Source organism: Anopheles marshallii, chromosome 3 (genome assembly GCF_943734725.1).
Source record: "Anopheles marshallii chromosome 3, idAnoMarsDA_429_01, whole genome shotgun sequence".
Classification (NCBI taxonomy): Eukaryota; Metazoa; Arthropoda; class Insecta; order Diptera; family Culicidae; genus Anopheles; species Anopheles marshallii.
This window is the reverse complement of record NC_071327.1, coordinates 35,379,232-35,403,088: the sequence shown is the minus strand read 5'-3', so window position 1 is coordinate 35,403,088 and position 23,857 is coordinate 35,379,232. Positions and strand designations below refer to the sequence as shown.

At 39.5% G+C, this 23,857-nt stretch overlaps 1 protein-coding gene across 1 annotated transcript; it reads right to left on the bottom strand.

Moving 5' to 3' along the window:
- Positions 1-5,619: 5,619 nt before the first annotated feature.
- LOC128714180 (netrin receptor unc-5-like) lies at positions 5,620-17,431 on the bottom strand. Its single transcript, XM_053809055.1, is given in 12 exon segments — positions 5,620-6,297; positions 6,300-6,553; positions 6,763-6,983; positions 7,105-7,435; positions 10,147-10,389; positions 11,402-11,449; positions 11,669-11,839; positions 12,105-12,183; positions 12,440-12,639; positions 15,088-15,304; positions 16,449-17,131; positions 17,134-17,431. Coding segments are annotated over 12 exon segments (3,423 nt in total).
- Positions 17,432-23,857: the final 6,426 nt, after the last annotated feature.

Sequence of the window (23,857 nt, the reverse complement as noted above, 5' to 3'; positions counted from 1 at the left end):
AAACGTTTCAAATCAAGACCACCATTCTCTTTATGCTTATTATCGATTTCATTGACGGCTCGATTTGTGCACCGATCGACTTAAATTGACGGCTCGCAACGATTTCACACTTGATTGAGGTGAGCTCGTAAGAAGCACGCTACTGTAAGATTTGTTTGGGCATTATTTCATTATGCGTAAAGTGTATAGCATTGGTCTAAGTATTATGTATGCGGGTTGCAGCTACAAGATTCCGTACACCTCTATTTCTGGATAAAGTGATGAAAACGATGAGACAGCCATGAGAGTTTTATTTGCTTAATTGTGTGCGAATGTCATTGATAGTGATTCAGGATTTTGATTATGATACTATCATAATTTGTTTACTACGAAATCAAATTGTAAAACCATATATTAAGAATCCTAAATGTATCCAGTTTATTGGCGAAGTATTGTAAAGATGACCTGAAAATTAAATGGTAAAGCGTTTTCCTTATTATCCACACACAGCTGTTTCACTCTCAGAACCATTTTTCTTCTATGAATGATAACACCACTCTGATGGAAAACTACAAATCTAGCCTTCCCTTTATGTTCTTATAACATCGACCCAAATTAATATCTATCTTTAATCATCATTCATCGTGAAGATAAGTAACGGTGAAACTAAAATATTAGGTAAAAAAGAAAGTTTTCCACAATGAGCTATCAATCTGCAGTAACACGGCTAGGGTGCTCGTATTGAAACAAAAAAATCAAACTTTTTTGTAATAATTTAGTACGTACATGGAAACATATATTGATCATTAATAAAGAAAAGCTGCTGAAATACAAAAACATTCATGATAAAATAGTTCTCACATCCTGAAAGTTTCCTTAACTATTTCAAACACGGCTAGCTACTTTCGCATCTAAATAAGTGTATCTATTTCTCGCTATACTATCAATCACACCTGTAAGTTTGCGAAGTATGCCAATTCATCTTAGCTCCTGAATCAATTAATCACACAAACATAGGGATCAGATGGTATGGATCGTGAAGAAGCTTTCATAACATTATGCCGTGAAAACGGTGTCCATGAACATGCTTAGCCCCTGTCAGAACTTTTGTTCTTATAAATGCTGAACATAGATTCACAACATGAATCAAGCGTGCCATGGTTATAGCAAGAAAATTGAGAAACACAATCAGATCCCATGATAAAGTGTGGTTTCTGATTACATCAGCTCATTGGTTTCCTTGTCAGTGTCATCAGTGTCTTTGGGAACTGGGTCAGCTTTCGTACAACACTGTATCATTAATTACCACACTCGAGAGGAGCATATCCCGCTAATCTTTAACAGAAATTATTCTGCATGACAGCGGTAAATGATTCGGCGCAAATTAACACGTTCGTCATACTCAATTTGTTCCCAAGAATGTTGTTGAAAGACTAAGCAAGATCAAACGGGAAGTAGGGCAAATGATGTTTTTTTTTCATCCTATGATTAGAAACATTTTGTATTCCATTGTAGTGCTATAATGGCGATGATGAAAAAAGAATATAACATGAATTATTGATTAAAATTATGTTACATTTCATAAACTTGATAAAAAAACTTTTCATAACAATGTTAAATCGTAGATAGATTTCGACCGACTGATACTTTTCTGTCAAGTTTTCCGAGTTGAACCACAAATCAACTTTAATCATTCATTATATTTTTCCCTTGAAAAGCATTCGACACAGAAAGAAGCATGCATCAACTTTCCACCCAAAGGATGATTGATATTGTGCATTACCAATGTTGTTCTTGCGTCATTCGGTTGCGTGGTCAGCAGCGAAACAGCGAATGGTCCACGCACAAAATTGTCAATCTGGTAAAAAGTTCAAACCCCACACAATTTAGCGTGCGTATGCACCATGTTTCATGCCCACAAATGTTCAATGTCGGTGGGATGCTTTACCACGATTTTCTACGTTGGACCAAAGCTTCGTTCATACTGTCCAGCGAGGACGAAATGGCACAAATTCGCCCACAGATAATGTTCCTGTAGAGACGAATTTTCTCACCCCTGGCATTAGAGCTATTTAATCCGAAATGCCACCACAACATCCGGTTATGGCGTTTTCCAACTCGGCCTCAAACGTTCATAGGCATTTGGCGCGAATCTGCATCACTCCAATGTTTGAGAAACGTTCCAAGCCACACAGCAGGATTTCAACAAAATTACCAACAAGAAGGAAAATAATTCCGTTTCATAAATGTGCTCAAAATTTGTGACAGGACCTTTGTGCTGTTTTTAAACATTTTGTGCACAAAAATAAACGTGTTGTTCTGAACAACACGTGATGAAACCGACAATAAAATGATGGCACAAATATTACTTAACAGTTCATTTTAGGTTTTCCTCGTACACAAACAAACCGATTTGTTCCGACGTTGTGGTGATAAAAAAAAAAAAACGCTCGATTGTACGAAATGCAAAGGCTGTCCAGGACGTTTGGTTGTGATAACTCGTAACTGATATGTAGTGCAACTTTCAATCATAGTGTAGTGCACCTATCGATCTAATTAATCGCATTACTGACCACATAGTGCTGGTGCCATCGAGTTCCACTTTAGCCTAATGTAATCCATTTCCGATGAGTAAAGTAACTTCCTCTTCTAAAGTGCGTACCAAGCGTCGGTAAGCATTGCGACAGATTTGCAATGGTCATCAACAAAATGGATCTATTCAAACACATGCTGATATCAGGACACAACGGCAGGATACAAGACTGATAGGTCAACTGAAACGAGTTCAATCAAACATACGACGGAGTTGAGGTCTGGGTGCGATTTGAGTAACATTGCGATGTGTATCCATTGGAATGCAAACACCCAAACAAAGCAGAGGGGTATTGTGTTTATAGCTATGCATGATCTATGGATCATATAAATCATTGGACGGCTACGAATTATTACACATTGCGCTGAAAATGCTCCACACTACTTCTATCAATAGATTTCAAACTCTTTTCTGGACTACGGACACATTTATTTTCGATTACTATACCATTAAAACGTATTTCTTGCAAATTTCCTTAGTTCCTAAAGAATTCAATATGCACCTGTAATTTTGTTTGTTTAACTTGCTTGGTTAATTCATCCCTATCGACACGTGGGACTGATTTCTCGTTAGTGCGATTCCATTTTCCAATATGCCACACTATACGGCTTTCATAGCTGATCGAAAAGCGAGCTTCAACAAACGGAAATTGAATTTTATTCTAGCCTTGCTGTGGAAGAATCCTATCAGTGAATCTGTGCGTCATGGTTCGGATTTGATTTGTGTCATGTGGAGATATGTGTGGACATGCTGGTTATGTTGGATATGATTAACTGTCATAGACATGAATTTAATTAAATCCTTTACACAGTCATTTCAATCAGCATCACCATGAGATCATGGCTTCTCAAAAATTGTCAAAGAGAACTACCTCATCGTTTTGTTTCAATTACGCCATAATGTATAATTTCATTAGAAAATAAATGCGGAAAGCTTCTCAGGTTGAATTTGGTTTAATATACAATTGTGTGTCGGAAATGTTCAACGTTTTGTATTGGAATGTACGAATATGGAACCGAAGAAATACCATGCTCTTTCAGAAACATCATTTGTGTCTTAGTTTGACCGAAATTTCGCTATCAGTCTTAGTCTGCTACTAACACGCACCTCAGTGTCTATGCACCGCTGTGATGTTCGGCAAGGTGACAATATCAAATGAATGAGATCGATAAAGCTTCAGTCACGTATTGGACGTGTTTTTCACGCGAGAGATATTCTCAACATCAACACTTTACACCATCTGTTAAGATAATATCGAAACATATCCTTTACAAAGAATTAAAAAAATCAATACCCAGATATCTGAATCTCTCTAGAATACCCAAATTTCAGATTGAAACCTTCTTCAATCTTCAAATGGGACGATAGCTTTCATCCCTCGCCTAACAATTCAAGCTATTCTCGTGCAAAAATATATCTCCAGCATTTCAGTAACCTTTCCAGTGTGTTTCGTTGGAAGCTAAATCGGATTTTGATAGTTGATGTTCATAAGACAAAAGCTCACGTTCTTTCAATTATTTTAAACTTCACAACATCTGGTGTTTTGTGTCACCAATGGACGACCATATAGGAAAGTTCATGTAATTCGAGACGACAGTTCACTTCTGGACCAGGTGTTGCATGTAGCACGAACAGAATATAAAAGATTTAAAATGGCTTTTGACAAGGAGAGGTTTGTCGTTAGAAAGGAATCGACTATGATCGAGTTGAGTAGTACTATCCTTGTTTTCATCATTCAAGTGACCCAATTTACTTGAAGGTTGTGTGTCAATTGTCAGTTGCTCGCTAATATCTTTTGAGAAAAGAATGAAAAATATCTTTCTTCAATCTCACCATTCCAATTGAAAAATATTTAATGTACCGAAGGTATTTATCCAACATGGTATCTGAACTCTGTCCGCTGAAATTATCAAAAAATGGTTCAGCGAGCGAATAAATTTGCGCACGAAGAGACATACGGTGAACCACAAATGACCAAAGGACCAGACCGGGTCTAGACTTGAATGATTTCAATGCTGGTATCCACTACGACCAACTGTTCATTCGTGTGCGAACATACCACACGACGGATAATCCACATAATTTTGCTGCTCCATTACGTTTGTTTGATTAAGCTCTCCTCGTGGGAACATACATCATTCAGGATAACTGGAATGGTTAGCAGCTTGGAAGTATTTTCCACATTAGTGAGACTGCCGTGTGGATTGTACACATAGGAGCAAAATAAAAGAAGTGTATGTACCACAAACGATGTGGGTTCAGAATTAAGGATTCTTAAACATTCTACTAAATTACAAATTCGTTCTACTTACCTTTCATGTGTTTCATCACATTTCATCACGCTTCAGCTGTGCATTGAAAACTCGCGTTAACCAGTTGTTTCTATACCAACTTTTTATTGTTCCTCACAATCAGTCTTTATCAATAGAGCTACGGAAACGAGGAGGACCGTGGGAAACAGAATCTTATCCTAGATCGTCGCGATTCGGTACAATTTTTATTTCAATATGTACAACTCAAATAATGCACTGCTGGTGCCTCAAATCGAGAGCGTTAATCTAATTTGAACGGTGATAATAGTTACATTACGGCATACATGGTGTCTCCTCTTCCATATCTTCGGTTATTTGGCATTTTTATGAAATTCTACAACCTAACTTGAGGGTCTTTTCGATGGAGTAATGTTCACCTTTCTGTTCGTTCAGAACAATCGCTACAACTGAGTACGATAAATACGTTAATCAACAACTGGTGACGTGGTGCTATTTGTATATGAGTGTGGGATTCTAGTACTAAGATGAATAGGTTTATTCGCTATATAATGGCCTCGGTTTGGTTTTGTTTTCGCCTTGCGACAATTTCTAACGTGGTGCGCAGCTAACAGTAACTTTTATAAGGGTTGGCTTTGCTTTTCGGCTTTTGGTTAAATAATAAATGTTTCAATGAATGCACACATGTACCATGGAATCATGAGGACACATTTGCACATGTCCGAGTTACATCTCCTACAAGGTCATCAGCTTCTGGAGAGCTCGTGCAATGTACTATCACGAGAACGCCACCGACGTGATAAGCACTTTGGCACCGTTGTCCTGCTCGGCACCTAGCTCCAATCGTAAACAAGGCATCTCATCGGTCAATTTGTGCAACAAGAATTCACAGTGCAAGATCGCCATATTCTTCCAGATGTGATTGAAGGGGATCTTCTGGATAGAACACTCGGTCGCCGTCGTCCACCCGCCTGAACAGTTGATGCGTAGTGTCATCGCTTCTTTACTGTTAGCGAAGTGGAACGGGGAACTCTGTCCGATCTGGAAGTACCCCAGCCGCGTTTCTATTCCACTACAATGTTCCAGAGCACTCGGGTAGTCCTCAAGCACGTAGGCGCGAATATTGAAGTCTGCTTCCGGTTTTCGAACAGGACCGAACATTACGATCTTCAGCCGCTTGGTGACGGTCACCTCGGGTGAAAGACTTTCTCCACCGAGCAGATACTTGCCGAGCTTCCGCGTCATGATGTACGCATTGTGCTGGTCAAGTTGAATGTAGGCCTGCGGACTGGGAACGTCATTCTCTGATGACGCAATCTTTTTCCAGCAGTTCGTCACTTCCTCTTTATAGAAGAGGGACACCTTCCAGCTGGCAATATCCTCGGCGCAGTGCGGAACCTTGATGATGAGCGGTTTGGAGAAATTACTCTTGGCTGACCCACACACAATGGCGGGTCACTGATGTGAGTGACCTGATTTTCGACTAATATCATATCTTTGGAGTCGTACATAACGGCTAGAAAAACGTTTATTCTTAGCGCCGTTGGGATGGCTCCCTCGGGGATCGAGAGCGATGTTTGCAGATGCTCCAGCTCCAACCAACCCCCATCCGAATTGACAACCTGACGAGCAGAGTTCGATTTGTACATGGCTTCGGACGAACTAGACGTATCCAGGGAATCCGTCGTAGCGATAGCGTAGGTTGAGTTTGCTGCTCAGGTAACGAAACCCCACGATGCGACAAAGACGAGAAGGAAATTGAAACCATCAATATTATGACAACTGGTCAAAGTTTCTCATCAATCAGTCAAATTGGACTGTGGACGGGGATATCACACGGAAACGGATTCGGAAAAACACTTCGTTTGGAACCACAAGAGAACATTAAAAAGCTCATTTCAATTGCAATACGACACTTACATGTGTTTGTGTTGGACGTCCCCGATAGAGATTCGGAGCTGCGATACTGACCCTTTTGAGATTGGATGGCAGGTGACGACGTTATCTGACGTTGAAGGTGACTCTGTTCGAGTGAGTGATACTGATGGTAATGATGCTGAAGAACCACTCCCGTCCCAGCCTTCTGTTGATGGTACACGTTCGTTCCCCGTTCGTCCTTATTTGACGTCTGAATCGCTTGCCTGGAGAAATGACCGTGACATATCAAGACGGATAATGATTGAGCACAATACATGCCATATGGCTCGTAGAGTAGATTCGCATTCCTGAGGAAATATCAGGCGATTTGATGAAATCACTTACATCGAGTTGAATTGCGGTTCGTCGTAGTGATGTTCAGATGTGGATCTGGTCAGAAGTAGCGGAACACTCTGACTCGGTATCTTTGGGGCTTCCATGGTGCTTCCATTTGAGTATTCGTAACCATTGACTCGTATATTGATGTCCGGCGGGTTTGAGGTAAGCGTAAGCTTCTTTTGAAACTCGTGTGTGTAAGTGTGCTGATCGGGAGTCGTCCGTGTGATGGAGTATGTTGGTATCTTCTGCCGATGTCGCATATGCAGCAAAAACACCAGGAATGTCAAACAGAGTGTCACAATGAACCCGAGTCCGAGATAAAAGATCCAATCAGAAGCTATAACGGAATGTAACAAAATACCAACAAGTCAGCGATGTTTCGAATAGTTTTATCAATGTTTTAGTTCGTGTGTAGGGTTATGGTACTAGCACAAATTTACTGAATATTTGCAATGTTGTATTATTTCGTTCGGTTCTAAGACGACTAATAATCCTAAATATATCAGAAATATTCTGTTCTAAAAACAACTGCAACTTGTTAGCTAAATGATGCGAGAATGAGATGATGCGGTATGATATACTTAACTATGGAAAATGTATGAAAAATGAGCCCGATTACAAGATGGCCAGTTTAAAGTGGCTTTACGTATTACAAATACTTACACGAAAATAGCTACATACAACGACCATTTGCATTGTGCCTCCATACCATTGCACTAAGTACGTCATCGAGCAAAGGAAGTTTGGAGGCAAACCCATCGTCGAGCATGAAAACTTGCTTTGAAAAATGATTTCAGCATTCCATCACCGTTGGCACCGACGAAAACTCATTCATCGGAACCAACGATTTACTTTTCGCTCTTCAAGTTCTTTCCAGGAATGTGGAACATAGGTGTAGTAGCCACTTAAGCTTCTTGAGGAGCATTTTACTGCTTTTGAAGTGATGGATGTCCTTACTGAATGCATCTTTGAAGTGGACATCCGACTATTGAAGCACAAGTCCAAAGTTGAAGAATGTTCAAGTAGACCAACGAAGAATCATTCTAGTTTCAAAAAAACACTTTGACTTCAAACTTATGCAAAGCTGATGGCAAAATTTGAATTATCTGACGACTACAGTTCTGTGTTAATAAATAAATCAAGTTTACTGCATTATGGCCGTTTTTGAAATTGTGAAGAACAATTCCGCATGTCGTATTTGATACATCAATAAAGAAGTTCCAACAAAAATAGATAGTTTGTGTCATAATGAAACATCATCGATTACAATACTATCGATTATATTCCCTGAACACATATTATCAAAGATCGGTTTTACTACATCCCTACAGATTTTGAATGAAATGTCACACACACGCAACAAAACGTATAAAAATCTGTTTCACTTACTTCGTACTGCCAGCAACGATCACATAATAGCCGGATAAATATTCCCCTGGCGAGTAATCAGTGCGGTTATTATGATTTTCCGCAATAAGAAGAGATTTCACCCTTCTTCATTCACGCACCAGCATCGTGAGACCATACCAGAACCATATAGATTCCGTATGCCTCTTCCGTTTTCCTCAGTGCAGGGGGAAAAGCGAGATGAATGATTATGTTTATTGTTGATGCTTTTGAAAACTGCGTCCGCAGTACTTCTGACTTGACTGATGCCAATGCACCATAATGCTAAAAGGTACTTGGGATACTACCGAAACACTACCTAACAGGCACGGGCAGGGATAGGCCGCACTCAGGGACGTCCTTTCAGAGCGTTTTCCCTGGTGAATAAGCAATGGCTCAGATTGGCTCCATTCATGACCGATGATTACGGTTGGTTGAGTGGAGCTTTAGTCAATATGCAACAAAGTTTGCTGTCCTGTTCTTTCTGTTCTTACATTACTGCGACGATAGTGCGACTAGCGTCGGCATTTGTTTTTTATACGCTTAGTGATTTGACTTTCTTCGACAAACTATCTAAATAATTTTATGAATTTAAATATCACTTTCTCAATTTTATTACTTATTGAATATTTATTGCATTAATTCTGTCAACGTGGTAATATACACAAATGTTCCGCATTAATATAGGAGTACTCAAAAGCATGCTGCAGGATGTGAGCATCCATATGTTTTGTGTTTTAAAAGTGCAAAAACTGTCAGAATAATGATGCAAAGCGAATATCCACATAATTTGAATTTCTCTATCATTATCATACCATTATGGAAGAGTGGAATGAGATCTACGGGTCCTGTATTTCACGCCCATCAACTGCGATGCAATGTCCCTCAGGGGCATTTAATATGGTCTGTAACTTGATATTGCACAATGCAGCCTATTTCCCCTTCATAAATAATACTTTACCATCCTCGCATTCCCAACGCGTCACATGATGTGGGATCTTTGTATCACAGCTTGACATGCATAACGCGCGTAACGTTATTTATTTGTCCGATATATGCATCGGAAAAGGTCTTCCGGAAATACCACTGAATCCACGATGCCTCAAATGTCTTGTTAATTGGCATTATTTAAATTTACCCTCTCTAAGCCATTGCGTCGGTTATAAGAGATTTGTGAGAATAAGCCCATATTATCAATTGTGTACCAGCCATTTGTGTAGTTCCTATTTCGTTTCCGCAATCATGGTTCTTTCACTATTGCATTATTCAGTAAGGAGTTTTAAATAGCATTTTCATCTTAATATACAACTTGAATATGCCGAAAGGTAAATGTTTCATAAATACATGTGGATAGGGTAAGAACATATTGAGCGAAGGAGCGTGAGCGCTTATCACGAGACAGAGAGTGTATCGGGGAGATAAGCGGCTCGCGTTTCCTGACGAGGATGATTGATTTTAAAACTGATCGTGAGTACACGAAATACAGTAGTAATGATTGTTCATATTTTGGTATCAATCAATTCTTTCAATCTTTACATACATAATGTTTCAACGTTCCATATGCTAATCATTTTTTAAGAATTTCTAAGTAAGAACTCAGCCTCTCTAAAAAAGAACTCATTTTGCCGATATAAAGAACTTAAATATATGAAACGCACTCACCTGTGTCATCAATTCTGCATTCGCCACCACGACAAACGATGGTTTGAACGTCCTTCCCGAGACAGCCGTAGGCGCTGCTCTCCTGCTCGTTATGATCTTCCATAAGAGCTGCCAACTGTTGATGATGCTTCACAAGTGCTTTATCGTAGTAGTCCATATTTTGCGTGCGGCAGATTCGTCTCCTTGATTGGGTGCATTTGTTAGTGCACGAGCTCCATGCAGACCATGCGGACCAACGGCGTACTGCAAAAAAAAGCGTCGAAGAATGACCAAGAAGTATAACCAATTAGCACATTTTCCTTCCACATGCACTGTCTAACATTGAAAGATAGTCCGTTTTCAATTTACCAGTTTGGATTCCAATCTTTTCATCTTTTACAACGCTATGACGAGTTGAACGTGCATACCTGCAAGATCCTTTTATAATCAATACCTAGATGACATGCCTAACAATGAACCCTAAACCTTCCCTGAATAACGAATTTACGACAAGATGCTAAAAGGAAACCAATTTCACCGATAAGAATCTTTGTTCGATGCCTACTGTTCGTGATTGCAAACTCTCTCTCTCTCTCTCTCATGCTGGTCCTTGCAAACACGCCATAAGCATCAAGCACGGGAGAAGCCCTCAAACTACTCCAAGAATTCGTGTGATGCAAATTCCAAAAGTGGTTCTTGTCCTTTGAATGCCTGGGACCTTGAGCAACCGGAATTTCATCACGCCAACACCAAGTCGCTATTGGTGAGCAAGAAGTACCACAGCATTCTTTAGCGCGGACTACTATCAGTTCTGTTCCTCGACCAGTACCTCGAAATTTCAAATCAGTAGCGTTTAGAGTGTTGGTGATCCTGGAATGTCTATAGGATTTGAAATCCAACTAGTAGCTGCATTTACACGGTAACCTTTAGAGTGCAAAACTGCTTCTAGGCACCGTTCAATACACAATTTTCGCCATTGCAATAAGGGTGTAGAGATTCAGATTTTGTGTACGAAGTGGACGTAAGCATACATTTTTCAATTTATATTTCAATACAATTGAGATGGATATTATGTTGTACAAACATGCATTGGACGCCATTTGTCAAATTGGCATCGTTAGATGATAGATTGGAATTTTCAAAACTAGTCATCCATTTAAATAGATAATACGTGGAAAATAGTAGTTCACCTTATAATAGCACCTTGTGCACTATTATCAGTAGTTCACCTTTTAAATAGTGGTTTTAAATAGGTATCGTCTATTCTATTACTCACCAAATGCGTTATCCTCAAACCCATTAGGAGTAATTATTTGTGTGTCTTCTGGATGTGGAAAGTCGATCATTTCCCAAGCAGCAGAGCAGTAGTTTAGCATATGTTAAATGACAGGAATGGAAAAATAGTATGATAGGCACATTTAAGAATTGCAAAATTGATTATCATAATAAGCATTTCCAAAAGATAATCAATCACTCGCTTCACTACGCAAATAGTATTTATCTAACACTTCCGAAGGAAAGAGATTTTGTTACACCATCTTACCCGGACAAGTTACACAATCGGCAGTTTTCTGTTGGTTCGGCCCTACACAAGGTGCTCCACCATACAGAGGAATGGGATCACTACAGGTACGTGTACGCTTCCTTCCTTGGGCTGGTTTTCCAGGGCAACGGCACTCCAGCCAGCCACTCCATTGACTCCATCCTCCGTTCACTGCAAGCAAGTAACAAGGATGAACAATTCCATCAGACGTGCTCCATATCCGAGGAAAATTCTCGTTGATTTTAATGTAATATGTATCCATTCGTTCCCGCTTCATTTCAAACAAAACAGGTACAAATGTTATACTTTAAATGGAATGCAACGAAATAACAAAATATGGTAGAAAATTTACAAAATTGCTGGTGTTGTAATTGATAACATGAGTTTAATACATAATTGAAAAGCATTAAGTGCAAATAACAGTTCTTCCTTTTACCGAAAACGATCAGCTCGATTGATTCTGATGTCCTTTTTCCAGCAATGTTCTCCGCTACGCATGTATAATTTCCTATGTCCTTTTTGGTCCCAATCGAACAGCATAGTTCCGTCATCGTGTTTCAAACGTTTCCACAATCCCACAGTAACGCGTGTTGTTTTAGGTCGATCGGAAATTAATAACAAAACAGATGTCCATTAACGGATTTGCACATTCAAACAGTACAAACGGGTAGTAAATATGACACCCCCTTGCGTGGGAATCATTCCAGCTTGACACAATCATAGGTATAAGGGAATTTCTGAATAATGTCGCATTATTTAAATATTTCTTACCTGAAGATTTAAGCTTGTTATCACAATGTTTCCTTCAGTGGTGAAGGTCAATAGAGAACTTGATGTAACGGTGAAGTTGTTTTTCAACCATGTTACCTGGGGCTTTGGATAACCCTTTGGAGCGACGCACCTAATTTCCAACTTTTCTCCAACTTCAGCACGAATTCTGGTTTCCTGTAGTTCGAAGTTTTTCTTCAAATCTGCAAGACACAAGTCAAATAGTAAAACTAGAATAGCCACAACAATTGCAAACAGCTACAGTGAAGAAGCACACTTTAAAAGATTTTGGTAAAACCATCCAACACAATGTATATGAACTTAAAACTCAATTTTCGTATGTGGTTCTTCATAACATGCAGATACAAGTGAATCATTCCGAGATGCTTCGTTTTTTAGGCTGGCGATGATTCATTCTCCTTCACCACGATTCGCCAAATATTTCTTTCTTGCTGGTAGAAGATGCTCAAAGAAAAACATGCCATAAATTAATGTGTCATGTGTTTGGCGTTTTATGCATTCACGAATTTGTTACACTCTGTTGCGCTCTTGCTTTAGGACACTGAGAGACTTGATCTTCGCCAACTCATTGTCTGTATCTTCAAATATCTTTCTATTCGCATGAGCTTGATGGAGTTGTATGATGTCGGGTGCTCAGTAGGTCTTATTTAAAAGAACAAATATTCAATTTCAACCCTACAACACCTATCGCTCACAAACGCACGCTCCATTAATGAAACGTCGCCGTCGGAAATGCATGGCGTCAAGCGAAACAACGTGACGGTTTGTTCCCGAACTCCGTGACTTCCGTAGACACAACCTACAGGAAAGGTGAACTGCTTTCGGAATGAACAACGCACTGTAAACGCACGCAGACAGTGTTATATTTGTTTGGAATTAGACCCATGGCAGACCCCCATTTGATACCCTGCTTGTGAAGTCACATCTTTCTTCACCGTAATAGTTGTTTTTTATGCCCATGCGCTTTTCACTACGCATCCCGGATATGATTTATGACCCTTGAGACAGCGAATAGCATATGGACTCGCTTAGGTTCTTCTTCCCGTGCTGTTGGTTTGTTTTTATAATTAAGCAGTTGTAACATTGTGGTCTGCTGAATACAACATTTGACTCAATCGAAGCAGTTCATCATCAAGTTTTTAGGAACATGTTTCGTTAAGGAGCGCATATGCTGCACCATCCCGAGGTTTCGAGTCTTGAGGAATTTTTATTACCAATTTGTTGAACCATGTGTAGGTGATTTACAGAGACGAATGACACAAATATGGTATTATTTAGCAGATTCGATTGAATTTTGGCTATTCGTCGTAAAGCTGAAATTAAACTTTCAAGCTTGACTTGATGCGAAAAAAATAAATTATTACTCTGTAGGCGTAAAACCAAACCCAGAGGGATAGTTTCTGATGTTTGAACACAAATACGCAATGTCAAACAAAGTCAATAATAATGTTAACAGAATGTTTGTTGTATCTGATGTTTTCTGGCTTACGATTCGTACTTAAGACTCCTACATAAGACATGTTCTAAATTCTTACACCAACATTATTCCAACCACAACATTTACTCTTTCAATAACGCTGTATCAAGTTTCTAATGTTGTGGTATATTCACTGGAATTGGTTTCGTTTAGTATGAACTCCATTGATGGAAGTCTCCTCCAAGCCTCCAATGGTTAAGACTTACTGCTTAACCCCTGCGTTTGTTTTCAGCTAGCTGTAGGAGTATTACACCGAGTGCTTTTTATTTCCAATCGTTTGGCTTCATTGTTCAGTGTTACCCTCTAAACGAGTATTTGCTTGATACTGTCTACAAAATTCAAACTTAACTAATGAAACCTTACAGACGGTTTAAGATGTAGCAACGAAAAACGCGTCGGAAGCAGATGGAAAATGATTCCCCATCCTGTAATACAATTCCGGAAAGCATTAACCACACATTTTGAATGCTTGTAACCACAAACCACGAAAGCCTCCAAGTACAGGGGTTTAGATGTAGTGGAAAAATAACACCAAGGTTAAAATTACATTCTGAGCAACCAAGAACACACGAGAAATGTTCCAATTACAAGCTTTCTGCCAATGAGTCATGCCAATTTTATTATTCGTACCGTTCAGAGCAACATATGAACAAGGAAAATAACATTGAGCAACAAACAGAACATTGTTTGATGAACAATATTATTTTTAAGTTATTGGCAAGCTTTGTGTATGTCTTTCTATACTATGTATCACTATCGCAATATTATGTACAAAAATCGTTAAATAATTTTGATGAAACGTGCAATTTAATTCCATGTTATTATCTGCGTGGGGAAATGATGGCTGTTAGGGCTTTATAGCTTTAGACATCAGACTTTTCAACAACTTTATTATTCATTTCTTTTATAAATTTACCATCACTCGAGCCTTGAGCTAGAACCTATTCAAAGAAGTACCGCAATTAACTAAGGCGCTACAACCATTTTATAAGACTTTCACTCTAGCTCATTCGCTTCAAATCGTTTACCTGTTTTACGAGGTGACTCACCCACCCTATTCAACAAGTGATGCATACTTTTAAAGCCTCTTAGTGCCCTTGTATAATTTAATGCTTCTCATCCGCTCCTTCACACTACTGACAAAAATACTTACACGCAACAATAATCGAGGCCGGTTGGCTGACGGCTTTTCCGCGAGGGGACCAGGCGTGGCATTCGCATTTGAACGGTAGCTTGCCGAAGTACTCGTACACCAGGTCGCGGGATATTGTGGCCGTCACTTCCTGGAAGTGAACCCCACTGTGAGGGTCTACGTGCGATTCTTCGGTCGAGGGAGGAGGCTTGATACTGCCACTGCACTTGAAATGAATCTAAAAGTATCAGAGAAAAACATTTATACTCAAAACAGAACCATTTCCATGTGGTACAAACACACGCATAAAAACGAAGTAAACAAAATCTCGGCTCCGAAGCTGTCCGTCCGTCCGTCCGTCCGTCTGATAAAATTTATCGCTACATCCTGAACGCTGAATAAAACATAACGTGTCCAGCGATGGCGGTCGGTATAGTCCTCTTAAAAGGATTAGGAATCCTATAAAGCGATGCTGGACGCAACGTCTTTCTACACTTTCTCTCAATCGTGGAATCGAACCTTTCTTATTCAAATCGCCAGAACAGGGTGCGTTGGTGCCATCTTACTTCCGATCTGCTGTTGTTTGCCACATTCGACATGCCACTTTGAGAATCAACACAGCTTTGCGCTGGTCGGTCGCTATAAGCCGTCACGATAAAATATTCATGAAGCTAAAGATGCTCGTAACCCGTAAGTGGCAGCAACAAAACTACCAAACCGAAGGCTTAAATCGAGTCAAGAGTAACACTTCTTTGGCGGTTTTTGCTCCTTCAAATCCCTCAGCAATTCTGCCAAGCATATCATCACAGAAGAAGTGACAAGAAAATATAAAATATTAATGATTTTGCATTCTTCCGCTGTCCACAAAAAATTTCTAGTGTGTTTACTCTATTCACATTTGCCATTATATTTTTTTTTGAATCTGATCATCAGATTGTCTACCTTTCAAACTAGAAGATCATTTGGTATAAACTGTTTTATTTATTGCTGTTTAACTATCAAGAAATATTTCCGTAATAGGACTTTCAAGCCAAACGGATAGAATGTGCTTTTCGAGTTCAATATTATGCGGAGTAGTAATGAAGTTGGGAGAGAGAAATAATGAAGACTTCATTGAATGAACTAAATATCTTGAGCTTATTCCTAGCTTCAAATGCACCTTAAAGGAAAACAGTTATCCTAAATACAGACCATTGAAAAGAACAAACTGATCATCTGTCAATGTGCGTTCTAGAAGGTATTTTTCAGGAGACAAAACATGTTCGTCAGCTAAATTTCATCAAACACACCTCTTTCATGGCTATTTCATGTACGACTACCCTCTCAGATTGCTTCTGTGGTGCATAAATTAAAACCACTTTCCATCATCTCCCCTCACTAACCTGCAGTGTGTTGACTGCTTTGCACTTCAGGACGGCCGGCTTGCTCCGGATCACATAAGTACTCTGGGGCTCTACCAGGAAGTACGGCGCCTCCTCCACCTTTGACGCACCATCAGCCTTTCCACCGAAGGTGCCAAACGCTTCACTCGGTGGAAGCACATCCTCGCCATATGACACTTCACTGTCATCTTCTTCCTCATCCTCCTCTTCTTCGTCGTCCTCGTCATCCTCGTCGAGTTCTTCTTGTGCATTCGATTCCACAGCACCCTCCGTATTTCCCCTTTTATAATCATGCACATTTTTCGAACCCTTCCGATGTTCATCCTCTACACCTGACGCCCCATTCGACGAGGACGTAGATTTCCCGCCAAAAAAGTTGTCCAACGCACCCGAATTGATTATTTTACCATCCTCATAATTAACACCTTCGTTCACTTCTTTGCTTGCAGCGTCATAGTATTCGTCCTTGGTAGCGTCAACAACGTCATCATCTACAGGAAGCCGGTCGTCGACCATGCGAGCCGCCTTCTGGTCACCTTCATCCACCTTCGTAACTTCACGTCCTGGTTGACGCCGATGATGGGAAAGTTTCATTTCCGCTTGATTGTTTTCCGACTTATCGACCGCATGTAGCTCATCTTTCGCTTCCTCGGATAAAGGGATGAGTGTGTCGAAGTTTTTCGTGGTTCCCGTTGGTATCCCCTCCCAGACTTTGCATCGGCTTGAAAGGGGTTTCGAAAGGGATGCGACTGATGTCGATTGATAGTCGATCGCCCGTGGCCATTGCCGTTGAATGACGGTGATTTAAATTGTTCCACGGCAGTAGCTTTACATATTTCGACACCAAACGGCAAAGCTGTAGGCAAATTTTTGACGTCCGTCCGCCGATGATCTCCGGTTTCCAGACCCCACACTCCGATCAGTCCGACAATGCAAATAAAATATAGCTGAAGGAAATGTGGTAATTTGCAGGAAACATTCATTGTACGGACACAGAAGGTGTTTGAGGCAGTTGGAGATATTCAACAGTGTTGTATGCTATAGTGGTGTAGAAGGATAAACGTTTACTTCTCAGTGAAGACGTGGTGCTCTATCGGTGAAGCATCGAATAATAGATCACCGGCGTAGATCTGGTCGCAAGACACGATTGCTGTTGATTTGGATCATATTAAACAAACGTTTAATGATTATTTGGCGGCTTTAAAAATTCGTCTACACCTGCTTACGACTGGTAAGTACTCTTACTAGGGTGTGTGCCATATTATTATTGCGGTAAATCCTGTTGAAGAGAAATATGAGATGAACTAAAGATTATTTTCTAATTTATGATTCGTAAGTTCTTTCGTCTTTAAATAGGGAGGTCAAGTGTTTTACATGTTATTCAAATAACTGTTTATAAAAAGTACATTCTTTTTCAAGCTACGCAGCTAAATTAAGAAAAGGAAAATTCCGAAAAGACATAGACGTAAATGTTTGAAGAACCGTGTTACTAGCACCTAAATGCATCGTGAGGAAGGATTTCCGAGGCAAAGGCCAGAGCAGTAAATCGAAAGCATTCAAACCCAGATTATGAACGCCATTGCGATTTCTATTGAGCAGCATTTCAATAGACTCATTGTATGGCAATTTCTTAGTCAGTAGTACTAACTGCATTTCAATTGCTTTTCAGTTTTAATATCCGTTATTGAAAATGCATGGTTCTACGCTGATTAAGAATCATTTCTCTCGCTTATTAAGAAATCGAGAAACGCTTCTTGCTTTTGTGGATTTTTTATGCGTCTTCTCTGGGAAGGGAAAGGCACTTTCTCTGGGTGTTTTTGCAAAACGCAGCAAAAAAGACAGCAGCACTCAAGTGAGAACTCACTTTTCCAAGGATTTTCTGCAGGTGTTCAGCTCAAGTTTTAATTAAACCATACCCGCGTTATGAAAGCATAAACGCATTGCAAAGCGACTTTTATTACTTAATCTTAGTACTCGTCCGCATGGTGCATCCGGATGCTATTGTGGAACGAAAAGTTTATTGAGGTAGAAATAATTTACTTCTTGCTTACTTTTGCCCACATACCTCGACGATGGCGATGCGTCAGACCATATTTCTTGCCTGTAATACAATAAACTCCTCCATTTGAGGCTTTTCTCCAAATAACGCGCAATCTTCCACAAAAACCCGCTGAGAAGGATGCTTAAACCGCTTGACTAATTTCTTCGACCGTTCTCAACAAGACGCAACTTTTTGTGGCACATTTCCAGCGGCATGGGTTCGGCTGCGAAGGAAAATCTTTTTGCAACATCAACAATGCAGCTGGGACGCGGAGAAAATGCGGGAAATATGTTACTAATTTTTCCGTTGCGGTTTACAACTGTCTACCGTTGGATAGATGCCATTCTGCGAGTGTTCTGGTGCAAGCAGCACTAACGCTTGAAAATACGACGTAAACAGTTTTGTCCTCCTAGTACGGTCCAAGCAAAGGATTCAGAGCCTACTACACGTGATAAACCACGCTCCTTTATTCTTTGCTACTGTATTGGACGTGGTTGTCATTGCTCGCCAAAGAGCTTTAGTTCTTTTTGGTCTTTTTGGCGGTTTTAATTATGCGAATTACTTATAATTAGTTTTCCATTATGGTTTCATCGTCACTCTCACTTTCGGCTTGGGTACGTCACCGGAACGTAAAGTTAGCTTAATGAAAAGTTATTGAAGCGTTAAGCGGCGCTGGCTGTTACGGGGTTGGTTGACATTTTTCCGTCATGGTTGTTTACTGTTTTCCTTTCATCTTAACTCCTCTTTCCGGGTTGGTATGGTCCGGTGCAGGATCGATGGGTTGTTTTCTATTTTCTCTAGCAGTTTGCTCACTTTTTGTGTTTGGTATTTGTTCTAGCAAGGATCGTGTTATGGTTGAACAGAGAGATGCATCGTGCAGCCTTTTTCCTATGTGCTGTAAACCGTTCACACATACGTTTCACTATGTACGTCGATCGTATATTTTTTGAAGTGCGAACTATCTTCATTTAGTGTACCGTACCACCGTTTGAGATTCAATATGTTTGCTTTCAATGGGAGGAATAGATTAAAATACATTAAAATGCATTATTCTGCTTGAATATAAACACAACTGTGCACCCAGGTGGTCAGAATTAAATGCTATGTTATGTCAAAAGAAAAGCTTATTTGTCTTTTAAACTAATATTCATACGGAACTAAATCTACAAAACTTTGTGTAAAACCGAAAGCTCAAGAATGTTGTATTTCTTCTAACATCATATTCTATCATTTGGTTCGCACCAATGTACCTAATCAAGGAATCCAAACATCAATTCCGTTTCTCGGCTTGATCCGCGATGGTGTTTAAATTAAAGCCATGTCCAAAATAAGTGTAATTTAAATTGATTTTTCCTTTCGATGCCCATTGAGCAAGACTATATAAAACAAAAGCTGTATTTCTATTAAATCTTGACTTGCAGGTGGCTTCAAAACCCTCCTCAAAGTAATTTTCGGTAGATTTCCGAGAAAAGTTGTCGATGTTTCGTTTGCTTTCATTTGCCAAAGGCTCACAATTGCAAACCGGCATCACCTCCTAACACCTAGCTTCGTTAAAACGAGCCCTTAAGCTATCGATTTCGATTTGGCAATGCTCCATATTGCTCGGTCGTTTACAACAACACAAAGACCAACTTCATGCTGGCAGTCCTATCTCTATTCCTGATAATGCTTTTCCAATGCACTTCCACAAAAAGTCCTTTAGAGGATGAACATACAACGGAACCAGCAAGGAAGAGATGCTTTTTCTCGTACGTGTGCTTTCTAAGCTTAAATCACAGATCCTTAAAGAATAATTTGTTTCATAATGGGATCAACAGTCACATGCAGGGTCTAACTCCATATTTGCTACCTTATTTCGAATGCGCACACATTTGCTGCACTCAAAACTAGTTGCAGGCTAGCATAACAAAAAAGCATTTTAGACGGTGAACTAAGAGCTGCTGTTCTTGCTGTACTCGACACGAGGACACTTCAAATACGATCACCAAAGCAAAAGGGAAGCAAAGATGTTAGTTAAGTTTGAGAAGACAAGTGTTGTCCAAAAGTATTTAAAGAAACCTATGTCCAGACCATGAAAGGATTATTTCTGTCCAGACACATGCATTTTCTTTGGCGATTTTTTGTGTTGGAATCCGTTTTTGAACTAATGCGTTGGACTCAAAAATACAAGTTGAACAAATTCGTTGAACTGGACATCTTTTCTAGTAAGTAAAGTGAGAGTTTACCCACAACAGCTGTGTACGAAATTTCAAGATAAGTTTTCGTTACGAAAAATGGAAAAATTGTAATTCAGTACTACGAAAAATAAATTAAACACAGTTCTGCTACTACATTGCTGAAGATAAGACTGACTGTGCTGAAAGTAGGCCTATGAGCGACTTAAAACATGCACAAGAGACTGTGGTCATTTGCCAAGAATGCTATGCTTCAACAAGAACAATCGATGTTTTCCTATCCTTCTTTCCTCTTCCAGCACTCTCATTTTGACGAAAAAAAAATATTTCAACAACAACTCACGCGAACTTCTATGAAAAGATGTGCAGAAGTGAAAACGATTCTCGTCGACGAAGAAAATGGTCATAATTTGTTTCACAATTCGTCAGATACAGCCCAAAAGTTTTCTACAGCATTGAGAAGACTGTAGAGAACGCGTAAAATGAACCATTGAATTGAAAATCGAAACAGATAAAACTGAAGATACTATGACCGACCCAAAAACAAGCGAATGAAATGGAGAAAATACAAAAAATACATGGTGCAATAAACTTTCCCAAGCAAACTGGATGCTCTTCCCGAGTAGTCTTCTAGACGTTATCCTTATAACGTTCGAGACAGAATGAGAATGAAGGCGTGCGAAGTTGCAAAGTGAGCCTTTTCTGAAGGTTTCAGTTTATATCGGTCTTGCCAAGAAAACTGTTACTCTAAACAATACTTCACAATTCATCGTAAAAATTAGGTTTCGATCGTTTATTTGCGAAAACTTTGCCAGAAACCGTGAACGAATGAGTGAGTACACACAGTTTCGTTTCTGTACTAATTTCAAAAATATGGATTTCATAGCTTCTTCCTTCTTCCTTCATTACTACAATCTTAAATTGTAAAGGTTGATGAAGACTTTCTAGAGGCATGGAATAGAGTTCCAATTATTAAGAAATGGAAATCGGACACAAACAGTATGAGAAAAATAGACACGAATATAACAAAATGAGACAACAGATGCAGGATTGTTATTCGATTCTAACTTTGAATTAACTTCAATATTTTATTTATTTATCTTTTAATGTTTTCTGACAAGGTATTTAAACTCGTACGTCGTTGACAACCGACCTTAACCTTGTTTTTATGTATAGCTTGGGTAGACCAATGACCAATTTTTAAGTAGAAAGAAGAGAAGCCAGTTTTTTAATGAATGAGTAAACTACTCATCATCGGTAGTCGTATTATTGATTTTAATAATAATTTAAATAATCAAATACTTTTCAACGAATAAAAGTTAACCAAGCAGCAAATTCAGTGCCACGTTTTTGATTCACCGTGTCCTTGAATCAACATTAAACATTCTAAAACAAACCTGCGTAGCAAAATGGTTTACGATTTCCACAGCCTTATCATAAAATCAAGATAAGCATTGGAATGAACTTTATCGAAGTCAACGGAGCTCCGGCTCCTTCGAAGGTTTCACGGTACAACGCTCCATCGATCGTCCAAACGTTCATGTTATACTAGTACATTACAACATTTTATGCGTTTTCATTACTACAACAAACCGCGTGTCTTGTGATGCGGAAAAGCGGAAAAGAATATCGTCTCCATTTATGACCTGAATCTTCGTTTATGTTTATAACACCGCGGTCGCCAAAGACAAGAGTTTACGATCTCACACGACCGCATATAAAAGCTCAAAGGCTTACCTTCACGCGGTTTGTGCAGTCGATTCAGCCTCCAAGGGAGTATCCGTTACTCTTAAAGCGAAATCGATTGTATGCGTAATGTTGCCGTGGAATAATCATCGTCACCCAAAATTATATGCACTCTTGGGAACTATCGGTAATATGATTCGGCAGAACACTAATTAGTTCATCCAACATAGGTTATTAGCCGTGGTTCGTGTGCGAATTACCGCTCATGCTGCAGAGTCTACACTATGTGTTAAATTATGCACATGGAAGCCAATGCAAACGCTTATACGGGAGCTAGCTTCAATGTACCAAAAACAATGCATTTCTGATGCGTTTGGCAGCAAAGTAGCGATTTGGCTGTTTCTCTCTGGCACAATGCCAGAGCTGGTGTCTGCTCTTGACTAAGTGGATCAATAGCCGGGAAATTAAGTTAAGGTTCCCAACTTTACGAGCTAACCAACGAAATTCCCGTTGTCTATAGTGAGTTAAACAAACAAACTTGTCTGCATTAGGTAAAGTAACAGGAAACTTTTCGTACAATTCTCACTGATTAACCAACCTCAATAATACACGCACCGGAAACATCTACTCAAGTTCATGCTAGGCAAGTAAATTATATGGCATTTAATAGATTCGCGGTAAACCAAACACTTCGCGGTGTAAAGGAGTGCCAGACAGTTTCCGATTGTACAGTTGCAGCCAGGTACGGTGAAACATAATTTATGCTCGCTGCATTCCAACACATTCTCGTCAAAAAATTTCATAGTACCATTGTGTGCCGCAGTAACGTGCAATGTAATCCATCCAGCAATACCAAGTGGGCACGAAAAGGATGGATAAATTGATATTAATATCACCCCGACATGCAAATTGGCATCCGATACGCATTCAACATCCGCCCGCCATCATTACTCCGGTCTAGAATTTCGCCTCAATTCACCATTGAAGGGTGTGCTTACTTACTCGAATAACTTGCATTAGCGAAATTAAGCATCCCTTCGTAATAATTATGGATACGACCAACGTTAACCTTCTTCTTAAATTAAAGGAAGCCCTATTTATTTTAGCGGAAATTACTCGTTATATTTTTATGATCTGAGTCGAGCTGATCTAATGATGTTCGATTTAAAGTCTCCATGATCAATTCAGAAAGGAGGTTTCATATTGCTCATTTTATGCTTTATTTGTTTCTTTTTTCAAGGATAAAATGTAACTGCAAATCATCCGCACCGCAAAGAATGTTACTTTCGAAACAAAATTCTTCGACCTACCTTCTTTTAAGCAGTAGTTGACATTTTGGCAATCGATCGATCTACTAGCTCTCCTGAAACATCAACAATCTTAACTTGATATCGGCATGTGCACTGCGGAATTAAACTTTGCTCCAGCGATACGAAATGTTTCCACCGCAAGCATTCTGCACCTTGGCGTACCCTTTCAGCACCAAAAATGAATCGATTGGTTGGGTG